This window comes from Tripterygium wilfordii, chromosome 7 (assembly GCF_013401445.1).
Source record: "Tripterygium wilfordii isolate XIE 37 chromosome 7, ASM1340144v1, whole genome shotgun sequence".
NCBI classification, from domain to species: Eukaryota; Viridiplantae; Streptophyta; class Magnoliopsida; order Celastrales; family Celastraceae; genus Tripterygium; species Tripterygium wilfordii.
Window position 1 is genome coordinate 14,442,472 of NC_052238.1, and position 19,303 is coordinate 14,461,774.

A 19,303-nucleotide genomic window follows, 5' to 3' on the forward strand; every position below is an offset into this window, starting at 1 on the left:
AATACACAGGTTTTTTTGCTAAATGCACACAAGTCTATCTGTCTATGGTCTGACTGATTGATTGCATAGGGTCCCTAGATCCTTGGTCAGCGCAAAGCACTGTACAAACAGTTTGATGATTACATCACCATCGACTTTGTTCCATTCTATTACCGATTACCAATAAAAAGAAAAAGCTTGGTCTAAGAACCGTACGGATAACACAACCCCAAGAAGTCCCCCTTCTTCTCCTACTGTAATAACTTGCACTCTCAATTCTTAAAAAACTTTAAATATTAAATTACTATTTTAATATTAAATTAAGGTAATTATAACTTTTACCTATTAATAATATAAACAAAATATATTTTACACTATTTAACCGCTATCAAAATCCTGATTTTAATCGTAAGATCGTATGATCTTAGGTAACCAAAACGATTCGAATAAATGTAAAATCCCAAAATTGATAAGATCTATCGATCTTACCATATGGTCTTATTGATTTTACCATCTTACTAATTTTATAATCTTATCGATTTTACTGATCATAACTTTAATAGACTTATGGAGTTATGGACTTATCGATTGTGGTTTACTAATAGGGATGGCAACGGGCCAGGTTGGGTAGGGTTTTTGAACACCCAACCTGGCCCTGATCTCTTAAAATCTTTCTCTAACCCGTTGAACTAGCAAGAAAACAAACAACACTTTCAATTTGCCATCATAGTCACAACACAATCAATTTGTGACGCAAACGCAGAATCAGAACACTTGAATTCGTTCACGACGAAATCAAGATCTTAGAATTCTCCAAGAACAATTGAGGAAACCTCAAGGAATTTTATTAAAAAACTAAATGAATGAATTACAAACGTTTATGAGACTAATCGAAAAACCTAAAAATATGGTTATAATCGAAAAACCTAAAAATATTAATATATATTATATAAATATCCAAACATTATATACATTAAATTAAAATTGATTATTGTTAAAGTGAAAGTGGGGAGACATCTTCATGTATGTTTTATTTTCTTTTATTTTTTTTCTTGATCATTTTATTTCTCTCGGTCTTATAAACCAAATGAACACCCCTACTATTTTCTTTTAGTGACACCCCCTTCCTCACTTGACCTCCTCTATCTTCCGCCAACATGTATAATAATACAGTGTCATACATTCTTTCTTTGTTGCCAGATTTATGCTTTAAGTTGTTCATGGCCAAATTATAGTATTTTGATATATATTAGATATTGGAATATATGAGATTATGAAATTTTCACTACATGTTGAAAGTGTTTGACATATATGTTTGAAAATCATTACAGCAGCCCTATACTTATCTTTCTTATTATCATTATAATTATAATTATTATCAACTGGTGATTTAGTTTTTACACATTATTTTTCATGCGTTGAATGAGAAAATAAATGTGTCTTTTTCATGTTTATGCGTCATATTCACTGGATTTGAGAGTCTTTGTTACCTTGTTGCTTGGTCATGGTAGGTAGGTTGAATATAATATACTAAATATAGAGCTTGTCATTTGTTTGCTACTTACAGTAACATATTTTTGTTGATGATGACTCAAGAAAATTTTTAAATATTAATATCAAGGACTTTGCATGACCATTTAATTCAAACTAAATCTAATTAATTATAATATCTGCCTCAAATTACCTAAATAATAAAAAAAATGTACAAAAAAATAAACAAAGGAAAATCTAGGGAAAAAGAGGCATGCGCGTGAATGAATATATGTGTGATACGTTTTCAGTGAGAGAGAGAGGTTTAATGGGGTTTTGATATATATGTGTGTGTATATAAAGAGAGAGGGGGACACATCACATCCATGTAAGGCAATGACCAAAGCAGAAAGTACTGGCCTCTCTCTCTCATCTCCTCTTCTCTGTCTCTTATTCATAGAATTCCGAATTATGTGTGCAATACATTGAAATCAGTGTTGTGTGTACCTAGTAAAAGTTGTGTGTATTTAGATGCACCCTTCTTAAAATTCCTTTCTTCTTCTATGTTGGCCATATATTCATCAAATTCATCCTCATCCACCTCATCGCTTCCATCAAAACACAGATACAATATATAAAAAAAAATCTCACAAATACCGTTATATATAGAAATCCTCCAACACCTGCATCGCAATACATCGATTTCGATATTTGTTGGAAGAAGGAGAATATTAAAAAAAAGAAAAAACTAAAACATCATACAAAGCAAAAATAAAATACCCTAACTAAGAAGGAGAATAACCACATTGTCACATTAGCATATTCGACATTTTTCGTTTGGTCAGAATACCCGGTCAGCACATCAGACTCCACAAAAAGCTAATCGTGAAATCACTCTGTAAAATCAATGATCATTTTGTAACATTTGATTTTTATTGCTTGAGTTGTAACATGAGCTATCTGTCAATAACTAAAGTGAGTTTTACCCGAGTCCGACTAGTCGGGCCGGACTTTTTGGAGCTTTCCAAGTGTCGGCATTACTGGGGTGGTGGTGCTTTTATTTTTTGCATGTGAAGCTAGATTTGTCTGGACTTTGCATATTCAGCGACTTTTCTAATGCGTTGCTTTCTCCGTCTTATGCTAGATTATCATATCAAACTAACCAATACCAATCATTTTATACAATCACTTATCCGACCATGCCCATAAAAAAGGGCCTTAACACAATACATGGCCCCATTGGATGTCATAGTTTCAATTGTTGGTCGTCTTTATGCGAAGGAAAAGACATTTTTTTCTTTCAATCAAATTTTGCCCTAATGAGGGGCAACTTGAGGAATGGGACAATCTTTTTCTCGGACTTTTCTTTTGCTCCAAAGAGTTTCAAAAGATTCCTTCTCTTTTTCCTTTTTAAATGGGAGATTTGAGTAGTCGAAGTCGAACCCAAACTTTGTTGAATATATCTTAGGCTATATACTTGGGAATGGTTGTTGGGTTGGGAATGATGGGTTTGGAAGGGTTAGGGAGATATTAACAAATGTTTAGGATAAACTTTAAATGGGAGATGTTTGAATGTGCTTGAATTATTGAATGAGTCTTGGCTTTTAGGGGTGTAAACGATCGGTTATGATCGTTTTTTCTTATTTTTTGACAAAAATTTAAGCCACCGATTGGTCAGTTATTCGGTCCATTTTTCATTGGTCCTCTCTATTTTTTATTTTTTTTAAAAAATAACCGATCGTTCAATCGTTAACCATTCGGTTGGACCCTCCATACCTTCCAACACGAAAAGTTGAGAGCTATTTGTTACTTTTTGAAATCCAATAGTTTCTAATGGATTGGGACCCGTGCATAATGCCATTTTGCTGCACTAAAACAATTAGAAAATTTAGGAAAAAAATCATACATATGGAGTATTTAATACGACGAATCTAATCATATATTTTTTTATTAGAAATAAAAATAAAAATCATCACAATAACTGTTGAATATAAACTCAAAACATTATATATTTCGATCACAAAGAATTTTATTTATGTTTCGAATAAAAAATATATCATCGTACACTTTACCGAAATGGGTCACCGGCCACAGGTCCTCCCCGGATCCCTCTCTAACACCTCCAACGACCTTCATTGATTATGCATTGATTGAAGGTAGCTATAAACTATTACAGCCTCAACTAGTTTAATCAAAGCAAATATTAATACATACAGAACTAGTACAAATGATACAGCCTCGCCCTCTTCTACCTCTCTCACAGTGAAAATATCGCTCTCACAGTGAAAATGATACGAGCAGTCCGTATCGACCAACAGCGGAATTGAGTTTTTTTCTAATATAACATTAATGAAACAAATATATATTTGTATAAAGCTTAACAAAAAGTTATTACCCATATAATACTTCACGCCAGTCAGTATGGACTGACAACGGAATTTGCCACAAAACAGACGGTTTGAGTGGACGTCGCTAGTCCTGTATGCGCGTGAACATTGACTTGCCTTCGTTTTGGTCTTCCTGCTCTCAGTCTCTGTCTCTCACTCCCTCTAAATACTTTCAACTGTGAAGTGCTTCAGGGCACTCAACAATGGATACCAGAGCTCTCGTTGTTTCATCTCTCTCTCTATTCATTCTCCTTTTTCATTCTGGTCTCTGTCTGCAACATAAGGTACAAGAACTCAGTGACGACTCTGTAGCTGCAGCAAAGAGAGAAGCATTGGAAATAATCATCGGTGGAGGTGGTTATCCAGCTCCACCTTCAGAAACCCAAGAATGTCCACCTCCACCGCCCCCTCCTGAACCCATATGCCCACCACCATCGTCTCCTCCACCACCACCACCACCACCACCGTCTCCTCCTCCTCCTCCACCTCCACCTCCACCTCCACCTCCACCTCCACCTCCACCTCCAGCACCGAAACCAACACCAACACCAACACCAAAACCAAATCCTCCAAAACCTTCACCAACCCCATTTGGCCCGTTTGAGAGCAAAAGGATCGCAATCGTGTTCCCTGTGATTCAGAAATTCAAACTGAAAATCAAAGACGACCCGAATGGCTACAAAAAGACATGGGTCGGCCCCGACATTTGCAACAAATACAAAGGCTTCACGTGCGAGTTTCTCCCTAAAACAAAGACCAAAGCATTAGCCGGAGTAGACTTCAACGGCGCTAACTTCGGCGGCAAAGACCTTGCCCTCCCAGGCTTCCTTGACAAATTGCCTGATTTAGCATTCTTTCACGCAAACTCCAACAATTTCACGGGTCAAATGCCGGAAAACATCGTCAAATTGCCATACCTGTACGAGATCGATGTCAGCAACAACAAATACGTCGGCAAATTCCCCAAATCAGTTCTTGATGTCAAGTACTTGTCCTTCTTGGATCTCAGATTCAACCAATTTAATGGTTCGGTTCCGTCACAAGTATTCAATCTAAATCTCGAGGCACTCTTCCTCAACAACAACCAATTCGACCAAAATCTCCCTTACAATCTCGGATCCACAACGGCTCTGTATCTCACCCTCGCCAACAACAAGTTCACCGGTCCGATCCCGATCAGCATTGGGCGAGCACCGAAGCTAATCGAGGTCCTCTTCTTGAACAACAAACTCTCAGGTTGTTTGCCGTACGAGATAGGCTTCTTGAGGAACTCCACAGTGTTTGATGTGGGCATGAACCAGTTGACAGGCCCAATACCATGCTCATTTGGGTGCCTGTCCAAAATGGCCCTGTTAAACCTGGCCCAAAACCAATTCTATGGGCCTGTGCCTGAGCTAGTGTGTAATCTGGCCAACTTAGTGAACTTCTCACTGTCCTACAATTATTTCACTCAAGTTGGGCCACAATGCAGGAAGTTGATAAAGAAGAAGATTCTAGATGTTAGAATGAACTGTATTTTGGACCTTCCAAATCAGAGGTCTAAAGAGGATTGTGCTGCATTCTTCTCCAAGCCCAGAAACTGCCCCAGGAAGAAGTCATATAAGTGGGTTCCTTGTAAGAAGGATGGGTATCTGAACTCATCAGCAACCATTGAAGCACCTCAACTACCACAAGCACAGCCAGTGGCTTCACCTCCTTTGTCTTATAGTGCACTTAGCCCACATAGGTTGTGATTCTTGTTCTCTATGGATCATAGGCCCATCAAAAATAGTGATGGTGGTGCTGCTGGTAATTCCCTCTGTTTTAGTGTGTTTATTTTCCCATTAATGTTTGTGTTTGTGATTATAAGCAAGAGTCCTTTATTTAGTTGTTAATTTATATTCAGTTATTTGATCACGTTTACAAGACGAGAGTTTTAGCATTACAATGACTTAGGGTTTGTTTGGTAGAGCGGAAATATTGATTTTCAACGATAGCGGAAAAACTATGAAAAAGAAGATGAGTTTAAAGGCGTGAAATATGTTGTGAGATGTTTGATGAAGTAAAAGTTGACACAAGCGGAAAATTGTTGAAATAAAGTATTATAATATTAGATTTTTTTAAATTTTATATTAATATAAATGTAATAAATATAATTCTTATTTAAAATTAATTTTAAGTATTAATTAATAAATATTTTCATATTAAACTTTTATAATGAATTTCATATAATTTTAATTATTAATTAAAAAATAGGACCCACATTTGATATCACAATAAATAAATAAATTTAATATTAATATTAATATATATAATTTTAAAGCTGTGAAAAAAACTGAGTTTAAAGCTGTGAAATATGTTGTAAGGTGTTTGATGAAGTAAAAGTTTACACTAGTGAAAAATTGTTGGAATAAAATATTATAATATTAGATTTTTTTTAAAATTTTATATTAATATAAATGTAATAAATATAATTCTTATTTAAAATTAATTTTAAGTATTAATTAATAAATATTGGGGTTTTTATCCATAAGGACAAAACTTAAAAGTTGTATTCCAACAAGGACAATCTAAAAAAACCTTTAGAAAAAAGGACAAAGTCTAACAACTTACCAAAATACTCTTCCTCCTCCTTTCTTCTTATTCCTCTTTCTTCTTCCTTGCGCCACCATATCGGAAGTTTGTTTTAGCATTACAGTGACTTAGGGTTTGTTTGGTAGAGCGGAAATATTGATTTTCAAAACTAACGGAAAAGCTGTGAAAAAGAAGATGAGTTTAAAGGTGTGAAATATGTTGTGAGGTGTTTGATGAAGTAAAAGTTAACACAAGCGGAAAATTGTTGAAATAAAGTATTATAATATTATTTTTTTAATTTTATATTAATATAAAGGTAATAAATATAATTCTTATTTAAAATTAATTTTATGTATTAATTAATAAATATTTTCATATTAAACTTTTATAATGAATTTCATATAATTTTAATTATTAATTAAAAAATAGGACCCACATTTGATATCACAATAAATAAATTTAATATTAATATTAATATATATAATTTTATTAATATGTTTAATATAAATATGTAATATTTAAATACATAAAGGTTTATAAAGGCCTAGGGCATGGGACCCATAGAAAAAAAAATTTTAAAAATAAAAAGTAACATAAAGGCGTGGGATCCATGCAAAAAGGCATGGGACCCATGCCTTTATATTAATCTACCCATGAAATAAGCTCCCTTTAAGAGGGAGCTTATTTAATGCCAACAAAACCGTTGTCTGTTTGGCGGCGGTTCCGTTGTTAACGCTCTATCGTTTGACAGAGCACTGGTCACCGACGGTCCGATTAACGGATTCGTTGTGACCAACGCCCTGCCAAACAAGCAGTTAATAATAATGCAAAATTCTGTAATATACTATGAATGAAGAAAAAATGTCATGTCTAATCCGCATGATAGGTGGCGTAGGGATGGAAGACCTTACGGGGGAATATAACTTTTCGTTGAAGTCTAATCCAAAGAAAAGTGTATGGCAGAGGATCCGTAGGAATCCAAACATCATTCAATCCTAATAGACATAACAACCATGATCCCAATAATCCAACAAACATGTGATTATGTAATCTCGCAAGTATGGCGGGAGTTTACAGGGATCGCAATGCCCATGTCTCAGAACAAAGAAAACCCAAGTATTCAATCACTAATAATAGAGTTAGAACTCAGAATTGGTTCTCTTGGATAGATTTTGGGTCCGTTTGGTAGAGTGATTGGATTGATTTTCAATGCTAACGGAAAAACTGTAAAAAAAAAAAAAAACTGAGCTTAAAACTGTAGAATATGTTTTGAGGTGTTTGGTGGACTAAAAGTTGACTCTAGCGGAAAAACTGTTGAATTAAAATATTATAATATTAGATTATACGATTTTTATATTAAATTTTGTTTTTAAACTTAATCTAATAAATCTAATTTTTATTAGATTATATAATTTTTATTTAATAGTTTTATATTATAATGTTTATATTAATAAAATATTATAATATGATACAAGTGAGAATAATAATATAAATTATATGTTCAAGTAAAACTAATAAAAATTGTTGCCTAAAATAATTATTTTATTAAATATAAAGTGGGGCCCATATTTGTTTTCTTAAAAATATTAATAAAAAGATTAAGTAATAAAAAGTGGGGCCATGTTTGTTTTTCAAATAAAATTAATAAAAACATTATGTATTAAAAAAACTGAGGTACACATCATTAAAAAACAGGAAACAGCTTTCCGCTGTGAATAAGCTCCCCACGGAAGCATTTTTTTTTTTTTGGACAAATCAGTTGTGAAACCGCACAGAGGTTAGTACAGCAGATCCGTCGCACCAAACAGACACATTATTTAGACCTTTGTGCTGCTTCTTGGGCCTTTTAGACTCCAATCGTGACTAATTGGGCCTATGAGCTATCATTTGCTATTTTTTTTTTCTTGTTTTCTCAATATATATATATCCTTCTTTGTAATACAAAAGTGCGGACGCAGCAAGGTCCACGGTGAGCATTAATGAGATCATTATAAAAAAGTCTTTGGTTAAACAATTTCAAAATATGAGGAATTGTCGAGAACATCTGTAAATCAATTTTCGAGTATTAATTATTGATATTCTATAAGATTTTAATTTTTTGCATTATTTTTCATATGATATGAAGGAATATTTAATAAACAACAAGAAAATCTTGTGGGCACTATCCCCAACGCTTACATGACTTTGTCCCCAATAGGAAATCCTTCATCCGCCCCCGATAAAAGGAATGTTTCGACTCATTCCACGTACATGCTTTGAATTATACCCATGATTTCATCCTTATGTGAGAATTTCTATGACATGTATAGTCCAACTTTCCATCATATATATTTTTTTCGTTTTAGTTTCTTTGTTAGACTTTGTAAATTTACTAGTAATTAAACTTTATCCGGGTTTTTTTTATTATCCCTATTACGAAACAAATGATAATTTTAATCCACCATAATATAATCCAATCACGTCCTTTTTAACCTAATCCAATTCAACCCTTCGTTATCTAGTCCTATTCAATCCCGCGTACCAAACACATGCTAAAGTTTATGAATGTATGCCAAATAAGAAATTCACTGAATTTGGAGATATCCTATATAACCATCGTGATTGCATCAGGCCATGCTAAGCACACTTTTATCTAATAAATTACGTTTATGTTTTACACGTAATCACTTACACAAAGATTTGCAATAATTTCACAATCCATGCTCCGCTCTCTCTTCAATCTTCATACCTTATTTTATAAAATAAAAACAAATCAAAAGCTGTTTACGGTTGAACATATTGTCAAAACCTACCACATCGGTTGGGATTTGAGTGAATGACTTGTATATAAGTGCAAGCCTTCCTTCCCTTTCATAGGCCTTTTAGGGGGAAAAATATGGGGGCTCAGATTTAGTACATGGTATCGGAGCTTAGGCCCAATCCGATGTGGATCCCGTTATTGTTTGCACGTGTGCGTGGCGTGTGAAGCCCAAGTCTGACACACGACCCACACACGTGTCAAAACCTCCCACATCGGTTGGGATTTGAGTGAAGGACTTGTATATAAGTGCAAGCCTTCCTTCCCTTTAATAGGCCTTTTAGGGGGAAGAATATGGGGGCCCAGATTTATTACACATATTGACTAATAATGACAATAATAATATTCAATCAAAATCATAGTGACTGAAAAACTTAGGTATGTTTTGCAGATAACTTTGAAAATACCATATATGCTATATGCTTTTTGAAATGCTACTAATGTTTAGTTCAACTTATGCTGATAGCAAGTATGCTATCTAAAATTATGTAACAAATTACGTACATGAGAATTACTTTAAAGGAAAAATTAGACGCAAGTCCCTCCATAAAAAGGTTTTTTTTTTTTCAATAGGAACACTCCAATAAGTTTTGTTCTATAAGGTCTATCAAGTTAAAAACACTATTTCATAAAGGATAAAAAATTAAAATATATGATTTTATTGTCTAAATTACCCTCATAACATTTCTAGCCTATCCTTCTGTTATGTGGGGTGCTAACCGATCTTGGTTCTATCAACAATGAGCGTATAGACATCATGGACCTGTTTGGGAGTGCTGTCAACTGCTGTGAGGTGCTGTGAGTTATAAAACTGTGGTGCTGTGAGGTGAGATGGAACGCAAAAAGCTGTTTGGGGCATCACTTTTAAAATTGTAGTGCGGTGCTGTGAGATGCGTTTGGCGTATCTAAATTATGGTTATATTAAATGACTAATAATATTAATATAAAATCACTTAATGTTTGCATTGTAAATTAATCTAAAATAAAATAATTGGCCTAATTTGATTACGTAGGACAATTCAACATATATTGTAAGCGTTTGAGAGTGCTGTAAGGTGTGGTGAGTTGCGGTAAGGTAAAAAGCTGTGGTGCTGTGAGATGAGTTGGAACGCAAAAACTGTTTAGCGTGTCACAAAAAACTGTGGTGCTGTGAAGTACGGTGCAACTGAACGCTGTGCGAACGCACTGCCAAACACCCACCATATCTTTCGACACCCTCTCAGGGACTAGAGGATCATCTCGGTTCACAATGGGAGAGGAACAATAGGCAAAGTCCTTCCTTCTAATGAATTTCACAGAAGACTCTAATTGTAATTTTATTTTGAAATTAATTAAATTTACATTTTGAATCTATCTTTTACTTCTGCTTAGCTTCACTGATTTGGGCACGAACTGCTGACTTTCCGACTTGACTTGGCCGTGAGGACATGAGTTTACTTAGAATTACACACATGTACGACCTTGATCGTCATAAGTCGAGTTAAGGCTTTAAGACTTTCGAGTGGGCACCCTCCCGAGTGGGCAAATGCTATCATACCTAGTCAAAAAAAATATCATGCCTAGTCAGTGTGAAGGTTGTGCAATTTCTCAAGCGTATGAATCACTCAAGCAATATAATGAAAAGTAGAGTATCGCTCCCACAAGTATTAAATAGAATTTACTAAGTGGCGATTATGATTAATTCTACTCTATTTGAACAAATGAATTTGAGATGAAAATTTTAACTAAATTAACTAATGCAAAATTACTAGAAAAGAAACAAGAACACAAAGCAAGCAGTTGATGGAAGTCAATCAAGTAAAAGGCATTGAGGCGTCTAATTTCATCATCACCAATAAGATCCATTATCGATATGTTTTATCAGGTCGTTATTAATTACATTATTTTTTAAAAAAATGTAATTACACTACTTCATTATCATATTATAATTACATTATTTTTTAGTTACACGGATTTTTATTACATTGTTTTATTGCTATTGCATTGTTTTTGTGTAACTACATTGTTTTTTTTTTGAATTACATAGACATTAATTACATTGTTTCTTGGAATACATGGATTGTAATCACATTATTTTTTATTTACCCATACTGGAATTACATTGTAATTTTGCAGGTCGAGCTGAACAAATACAATCACTACTATCATCATCTTAAATCAAGATTAACTTGTAAATGAATCAAGGAACGATACAAATACCAAATTCTTAGGCTTTTCTTTTGTTAACAAAACTAAGATAATTTATTGATTATGAGGGGGGAAAAAGAGCAAGCCTTACACAGATACAAAGCCTCCAACATAAACAAGCCCCAAAATTGGAGCAACCACCCTACCAAAACCAAATCAATAAGACAGAGCCAACACTTCAAAGAGCTAAACATTTGACCCTGAAAAACCCAACACAGAGAACCTGAAAACAAAAACACAAGTATGATATTAGGCAACTAACTCACTAACAAGCTAACTTTGAAAGGCTAACATGAAAATCTACTTCTAATAGTTGTTACGGCCGGAGAAAGGTTGGGCTAGGTGCTCCTCACCTCGGGGAGTCCAACGCTGGTGACGACATGAAGAAGAGACATCGGAGGTGGCCGGATGGCCGTTTGAAGAAGTGGAGGGCTTGGTAACTTTGCTCTCGCCTGACGCTTCGTTTGGGACCAAAGGTAGGCCGAACCATGGCCGGATGACGAAGAGGCCATAGATGGCCATGAGGTGAGACGTGCGAGGAGGAGGGAGAAGAGATAGGGAAGAGAGAGAAAGGATAGAGGAAAAGAAAGCAGGACATGTGGGGAAATATTTTTAAAAAATTAATTAATGTCATGCTGGCATGTATAGTTAGGATGCCACATAGACTAGTACACTATTGGGATGTAAAAGTATTGGGATATATTAGAGTGTGTTTTGTTAGAGTTTTGAAAATAATTTTTCATTTTTTTGAAAATTAAAGTGGATGTGAAAATTCATATAGTTGTTGATTTTTAAAAATTGTTTTGTAAAATTAAAAATCATTTTTGATTTTCAATAACCAAAAAACCAAAACTAGTATTTGATATTTTGTAAAATTCTTTCATGTTTCCTGTTTCCTCTCTCCTTGTGCAAAATCGTCTGTCAAATGAATTTTGTTTTCAGTTTTATTTCTTAAATTTGTTTTCAAAATCAATATTTGAAAACTAAAAACAAAATATGTTTCCAAACACACTCATACAAGTCTGTATATATAAAGGAAAATGACAAAGAGCCCAACTTTTTCATGACCCAAAGAGCCCAAATCTATGTGGCTCTTAATTGACACTGCCATGTCATATGCCAAGCTGGAAATTGTTTTAATTTCAAAATTTTAATGGATTTCAAACACTTAAGGCAGATACATAGATTATCTCTAACACATCGCGAACCACATCTTCGTGAGATCTACTTTGAGAGACACAGCAGCGCCGGACTTCGAAGACACAGCAGCAGCGCCGGACTTCGAAGACACAGCAGCGGCGCATGTCAAGTAAGACGATCTGAGAAACCAAATCGACCCCGTGAGATCTACTTTGAGAGAAGGAGAACGACATCTTCGTGAAATATAAGTATCGCACCGGGCTTGGAACATGGAGAGGTTGGGTATTTCGTATGTTGTTTTATATTTTCGAATGGAATGCTAGATATATGAATTTATTGGGTTTTGTTGAGGAAGATAAGCTCACTGGGAAAGATTGAAATGAACGATATGTGTGAGCCAGTTTGTTGAGTTCTGTACTGTTATTGCTGTTTAATTTCTTTACGAAAAAATGACTCAAGTATCTGATGAAATTTAATATTCCATTGTTTATATCGATGGCATTTATTATTCCATTTTTTTTACGTGTGGAAGATATACATGGTAGTGATTATTCCATTGTGTTAATAATGTTTTTCATATGTTTCAGGGCCCAGAATTTGGAAGATAGTAAGTTCAGAGATCAAGAAGTTATTGGTCTAAACTGCCAGAGCCCTGAGGTTGATGCCAGTTGCTGGTGTGGAACAGAAAAAGACCTAAAAGTATTTATGCCTGCGCGTGGAATGTTGTTTGATCGTGAGGAGGAAATGTTTGAGTTCTACAAAAAATACGGTGAGGTAAATGGATTTCCTGTGAAGCGGAGAACATCAAACAAGGACAAAGACGGCTTGTGCAAATATGTGACTTTTACGTGTGCTAGAGCAGGTGTGTTTATCATAAATGGAAATGGAATATCTGAAATTTTTTTATGGTAGTAATCTAATCTCTCATTCATATGACAGTGTAATTTTACTTGTCTTGTCATTGATTAGGTTTGTTAATTAGTCGTGCCAAGAATATTATAAATCATCGTTCGAGCCAGAAGAGTGGATGTAAGGCTCGTTTAAGAGCTCAGTTATCTTGTGAAGGTAAATGGGAGATTACTTCGTTTGAGGATTGTCACAATCATGTATTGAGTCCCAGCCAGTCAAGATTTTTTATATGCAATCGTGAAATCAACCCACATGTACAGAGACAACTAGAGATTAACGACATTGCTGGAATTAGGCCAAACAAGAGTCACAGTGCGCAAGTTATTGGAGCGGGTGGTCATGAAAATTTGACGTTCTTACAGAAAGATACACGAAATCTAATTGCTAAAGTGAGGCGTTTGCGGATGGGAGAAGGTGATGCGAAGGCATTGCAAAGTTATTTTGATAAGATGCAATCTAAGAATGAGGGTTTTTACTCTTTGATTGATTGGGACCAGGAAGGACGTATGAAAAGTGTTTTTTGGGCTGATCCACGTAGCCGAGCTGCATGTCATGAGTTTGGTGACGTTATTACTTTTGATACCACGTATTTAACAAATAAGTATGATATGCCGTTTGCCCCATTTGTGGGTGTGAATCATCATGGTCAATCGATTTTATTAGGATGTGGGTTACTGTCTAATGAAGACATTGATTCATTTATATGGTTGTTTAGAACTTGGTTGTCATGCATGCATGGGGTAGCTCCAAAAGGAATTGTCACGGACCAAGACAGGGCCATGAAGAGTGCAATTGAAATTGTTTTTCCTGGTATTAGGCATAGGTGGTGTTTGTGGCACATTTTGAAGAAGGTGCCTGAGAAGTTAGGGTCTTTAAAGGATTACAATCATATAACTTATTTAATTGGTGATGCTGTTTTTGATTCTCAGAGTATAGAGCAGTTTGAAAGTTCTTGGAAATTGATGGTTGAGAGTTTTCGTTTGGAAGCAAATGTTTGGCTGTCATTATTATACGAGGATAGGGCTAGGTGGGTGCCAATATACTTGAAGAATTTTTTTTGGGCAGGTATGTAAGGAACTGACTATTTGTTTTTTTTTTTTTTTGTAGTACTGGATTCAATTAAATATTATTAATGGAATACTGGATTCCATTGAATATTATCAATGGAATACTGGATTCCATTTAATATTACAAATGGAATACTGGATTCCATTCAATTTTTGAATGGAATACTTGATTCCATTCATTTATTCAGTGTTATACTGGATGCCATTGATTTCCATAAATGGAATACTGGATTCAATTGATGTACATAAATGGAATACTAGATTACAATCCATTCCATTTATAATCATCAATGGAATTCAGTATTCCATTGATATTGGGAGGTAATTTACTTTATATAACTCTTTGGATTGAATCTGGTATTTTTGATGACTTACCTTAATTGTGTTTTTGCAGGTATGTCAACAACTCAACGAAGTGAGAGTATTAATGCATTTTTTGATGGTTATGTGAACTCCAAGACTACACTAAAACAGTTTGTTGAGCAGTATAATAATGCTCTGAGGGACAAGGTTGAAAAGGAAAGCCTTGCTGATTACAACTCTATTCACAGGCAGCTACAATGTGGAACTTCTTTAGATATGGAAAAACAGATTCTCAATTTGTATACTGAATCGAAGTTCAAGGAGTTCCAAATTGAGCTGTTTGGGATGATGTACTATGGGATTATATTGGTTGAGAACAATGCGGAGTTCATAATGTTTCATGTTGAAGAAGATATTGTGTTTGGTGAGAAAGGTAGGAAGAAAATTGTGTTTAGTGTGTTTTTTGATGAAGTAACATGCTCGGTGAAGTGTAGTTGTTGCAACTATGAATTTAGAGGAATATTGTGCAGGCACGCAACCATTGTGTTGATCAGGAATCGTCGATATTTGGTTCCAGATCAGTACATATTTAGGCGATGGAGGAAAGATGTTAGGCGATGTCATTCTCGAGTCAAAATTAATTATGAGGGATGGATTATCACATCAGAGCAGCGCCGATATGATGAGTTGTGTAGATTGTTCACCTCCGTTGCAGACTTGGCAGCAATGAGTGAAGAAAAATACAAGTTATTAATTACCTTGATAGAGGATGCATCAAGCAAAATGACAACCAATGTGGGTAATCATGTGTTGCCTGGGCCAAGTGAAAATGATCCGCTAATTAGAAGGACGAAGGGACGTCCTCGTAGTTTGAGGAAGGAAAAGATATTTAAGAGGAAGCGTGTTGGCAATGCTCGAGATGAGGCTACATCATCAACCGCACCGACTTAAGGATTTGATTAATAGTATATTTTGTTATGTATGATCTGTTTAATTATATTGTTTGAATGATAATTTGTCGAACCAGTGGATTTATTGGTTATATTGTTTAAAGTTATCTATTTTTTTATTTTAATTCATAATTACATCGAACGAAACAATGGAATAATTGAAGTCGATTTTTTTACTACAGATGCACTAAGTGTCCCATCGAAAATATAAATGGAATAAATCAATTCCATATGTTCTTTTAATGAAATTCTTAATTCCATTAAACAATATAATGGAATAATTGAATTCCGTTTTATTGATAACATTTGCACAATGTGTCCTGTTGAAAATATCAATGGATTTGTTTAATTTCTAATGGAATTACTAATGCAACTCAAATAAACAATGGAACATGGATTTACATAAGTAAATGTGATAATAATATAAAAGCTTAAATTTAATAAAACTTGGAGTAGCTAAAGTAAAAGTAATGTTAATAAAACATAGAACTAATGGCACTAAATTTCATTATGTGCCAACATTAAGGTGTACTTATGGATGTCTTCATTCCATGAATATGGTCCATCATTGAGGAATGTGTTCAGAATTGAAGATCTGAATCGAGCAATATCTTCAGGTGAGATCTCCCTTGGGATGGGGGTGTGGCTGAAGATGGAAGACATTACGTACATGACAATTATCCCACAGTCCACTCTGTTTTGACAACAACAGACACAGATATGTAATTAAGAAAACATTTACAAAATGTAAGTGTAAGTAATTGTAAATATAAAGGATGTACAATGGAAATTATGATTATAATTTTATTTCTTACGATCCTGATGGCTGTTGTGGCGTCTCCATTACTGTCATCGTCATAGACCCGGTTGGGTTGGGTTCAATTTCGCCATGAGTTACTTCGTTGAAGTATTTTACCTGAAGCACATAGTAATCATTTAATTATTGAATATAGAAAACAATGTACTAACATATTCCATATGGAAAACAGTGTACTAACAAAATCAAGAGCATCTTGCAGGTAAGGGTCTCTGCCACTCTTAACCCTTGGCATTAATGAGTTGTAACGCCGCCAAATTCGATCCTTTTTGTCCAGCACAAGCAGAGTCCAATGATTTGCTTCATCATGGTCTCCCTTTGAATGGAGAGGGAAATGGAGGTATCTGTAATCTCTATGCACATTTTTTATCTTGGATGTAAGAAGTTCTTTGATAACTTCCTCCTTTCCCAGTCTTATGTAAGCCTATCAATATAGATACATATATATAAACTGTAAAACACTTATGTTGGCAAAATAAGCAAAGTACTATGTGTTATTACCAGGCAGGAGCTTGTGAAAGCAAATGATCTTCCCATCCTACTGATTATAGATTCTCCTTTGTCTTGTTGCATCCTTGACAGAATCTCTGCATATGCATCAATAACCTGATATGAAAAATAGATGAAAAAATTGTTAGATTGTTGTCATTTATATTTGAATTAAAAGGATTGGTAATGACATATAATTAGTTACAGTGTTGGTTGCCATGCCCGTGCCAGCCAAAGCTACTGCATCATTGTAGTTAACAGCAATATTACCAGACCAAATGAATGTGCTGTACAGAAACAAATAGACAAATGGAATTTTGTTATCCCACTAATAATAGTAATGGAATAATCATGTTTCACTTTTACAAGTAATGGAATTGAGTATTTCCAAATTCCAAATATGAATATTGCACAATAGAATTAGTGGCAGGGAACAAACTTAGCCGTTGCTTCCAATAGTAGAAATTTTGACCAATTTTTCCCAGTCCTCATCATTGATGTATTTACGAGTAAATGACTTTGACGGGAGTGGCGTTGTCTTCTGCACTTTTTCAGGCATTTGCAAAGTTTCGATATCGATTGGTTCCTTTCCTTTACTGGGGACAACTCTCATCTTTTTCTGCTTCTTGTTTTTCAAATCATACTCGAAATCATCATCTAATTTTTCTGACCTTTTCCTTTGCCTCACACGTTTGATCATCGAACGTGTATGTTGTGTTGTTCCTCTTCCTCTTCCTCTTCCCCTTGCTCTTCCTCTTCCTCTGCCACTTGTTATTCCTATTGGGGTTGTGGAATCCTTTACTAAAGCATCATCAGATTTTTCTTCAAGCTTTTGAATTTGATCCTCTCTTGACTCTGTAAGGAGTTGCAACTCAGCTGCAAGTATACTTGTTTCCTTTTCCTTTTGAACGCATTCTTCAGTCAAGATCTGAAGTTTAAGAGTAAGAGCAGCATTCTCGAGATCTTTTTCAACCAATGCAGCTTTGAGTTTCTCAATTTCAGGTTGAACAACTTCATTATCTCCAGATTTTGTCTGTTCATGTTGCAATTCAAGTCTCAAACTCTGAAGCTCAATACATGCCAATGATTTCTCCCTCTCTGACTGAATGTTTTCATCTGTGAGGGTTTTTAGATCAACAATTAATTGCTCTCTACCACGATTTGCTTTTTCAAATGCAAATTTCATATCTGTGTATTCTTGACGTACCAAGTTGCGTTCATTCTGAAGGTATTCAATTTGCTTAAGTGCTTCATCGAGTGCTTTTTTTGTGCTGTCAATATCCTCCAAATATCCTCCAATGGCAGTATTTGTGTCTGGAAAGTCTAATGATAGTTGTTCACGTAGTTCTTGTGTATTCTCTGGTGTTTTATAATGTTTCCCATCATGACAACACCCTTCATCATAGTGTAGTTCTTCATTGTCTTTGCTCAAGTCCACAGCGTCTTCATGATATGTGTCCTCAGCATCTCGGTCGTTATCATCCTTATCTTCCTTATCATGTTCTTCCTCTGCCCCATCATGATCATCAGATTCTTTGCCTTTGCCATCATCATTATTGGATTTGTTCTCATCACCAGTTTCTTCACGAACATCAGATTTTATTTCATCTCTTTCATTGGATTTGTTATCATCACCAGTTTCTTCACTATTTGATTCATGACCAACAATATCGTCACCAGGTCCTGAATTTGAGCTAGAGGCACTTGGAACTGATGATATGTTTGGTGTAGAATTAGGGTTGCTATTGTCTTGCAACTGCTGATTTCCTTCATTTGCATCAATGAATTGTTTTTCTTCGTCAGTTGGTTGTAAGTCATCTTCAACAACCTACAAATATTTGTTATTACAGTTTAAAATAGATGAAGGGAGTATGATACATATGTTATTCCACTTTATGTTTAAGTTGAATATGATAATCCATTAATAACACAAATGGAATTCGTGTTACATGACATGTAATTCCACTTACTTTATTAGTGGAATATCATATTCCACTTTGTGTAAAAATGGATTAAAGTATTCCACTAATAAACAAATGGTATATGATTTAAAAGAGCAAACCTGTGACTTTTTAAGCTTTTGTAAGTACGGAAGTTTGAACTCGACTGCACTTTTTGGGCATGATTTGGTGTCCCACTTTAAAAACCTTGGGAAGATTTCTGCATCAATTGGGCTGAAGACATTGGTGTGTTCGAAAAACCAGTACTGCAAAAGGCAAATAAAACTTGTTATTCAATTACCAAAAGATATTAAA

General features: G+C 34.8%; 1 protein-coding gene and 1 long non-coding RNA gene across 2 annotated transcripts; one reads left to right on the top strand and one right to left on the bottom strand.

Annotated features, from left to right (window-relative positions):
• Positions 1 to 1,659: 1,659 nt before the first annotated feature.
• LOC120001441 lies at positions 1,660 to 19,085 on the bottom strand. Its single transcript, XR_005468862.1, has 3 exons — positions 19,075 to 19,085; positions 11,815 to 11,818; positions 1,660 to 1,990 (listed from the first exon to the last, which is right to left on the bottom strand). It is a non-coding gene; the product is annotated as an uncharacterized LOC120001441 (long non-coding RNA).
• Positions 3,523 to 5,732, top strand: LOC120001440 (uncharacterized protein At4g06744-like). The gene has a single exon (XM_038849773.1). It carries the CDS (start codon positions 4,040 to 4,042, stop codon positions 5,567 to 5,569), a length of 1,530 nt encoding a protein of 509 aa, XP_038705701.1. The 5' UTR covers positions 3,523 to 4,039; the 3' UTR covers positions 5,570 to 5,732.
• Positions 19,086 to 19,303: the final 218 nt, after the last annotated feature.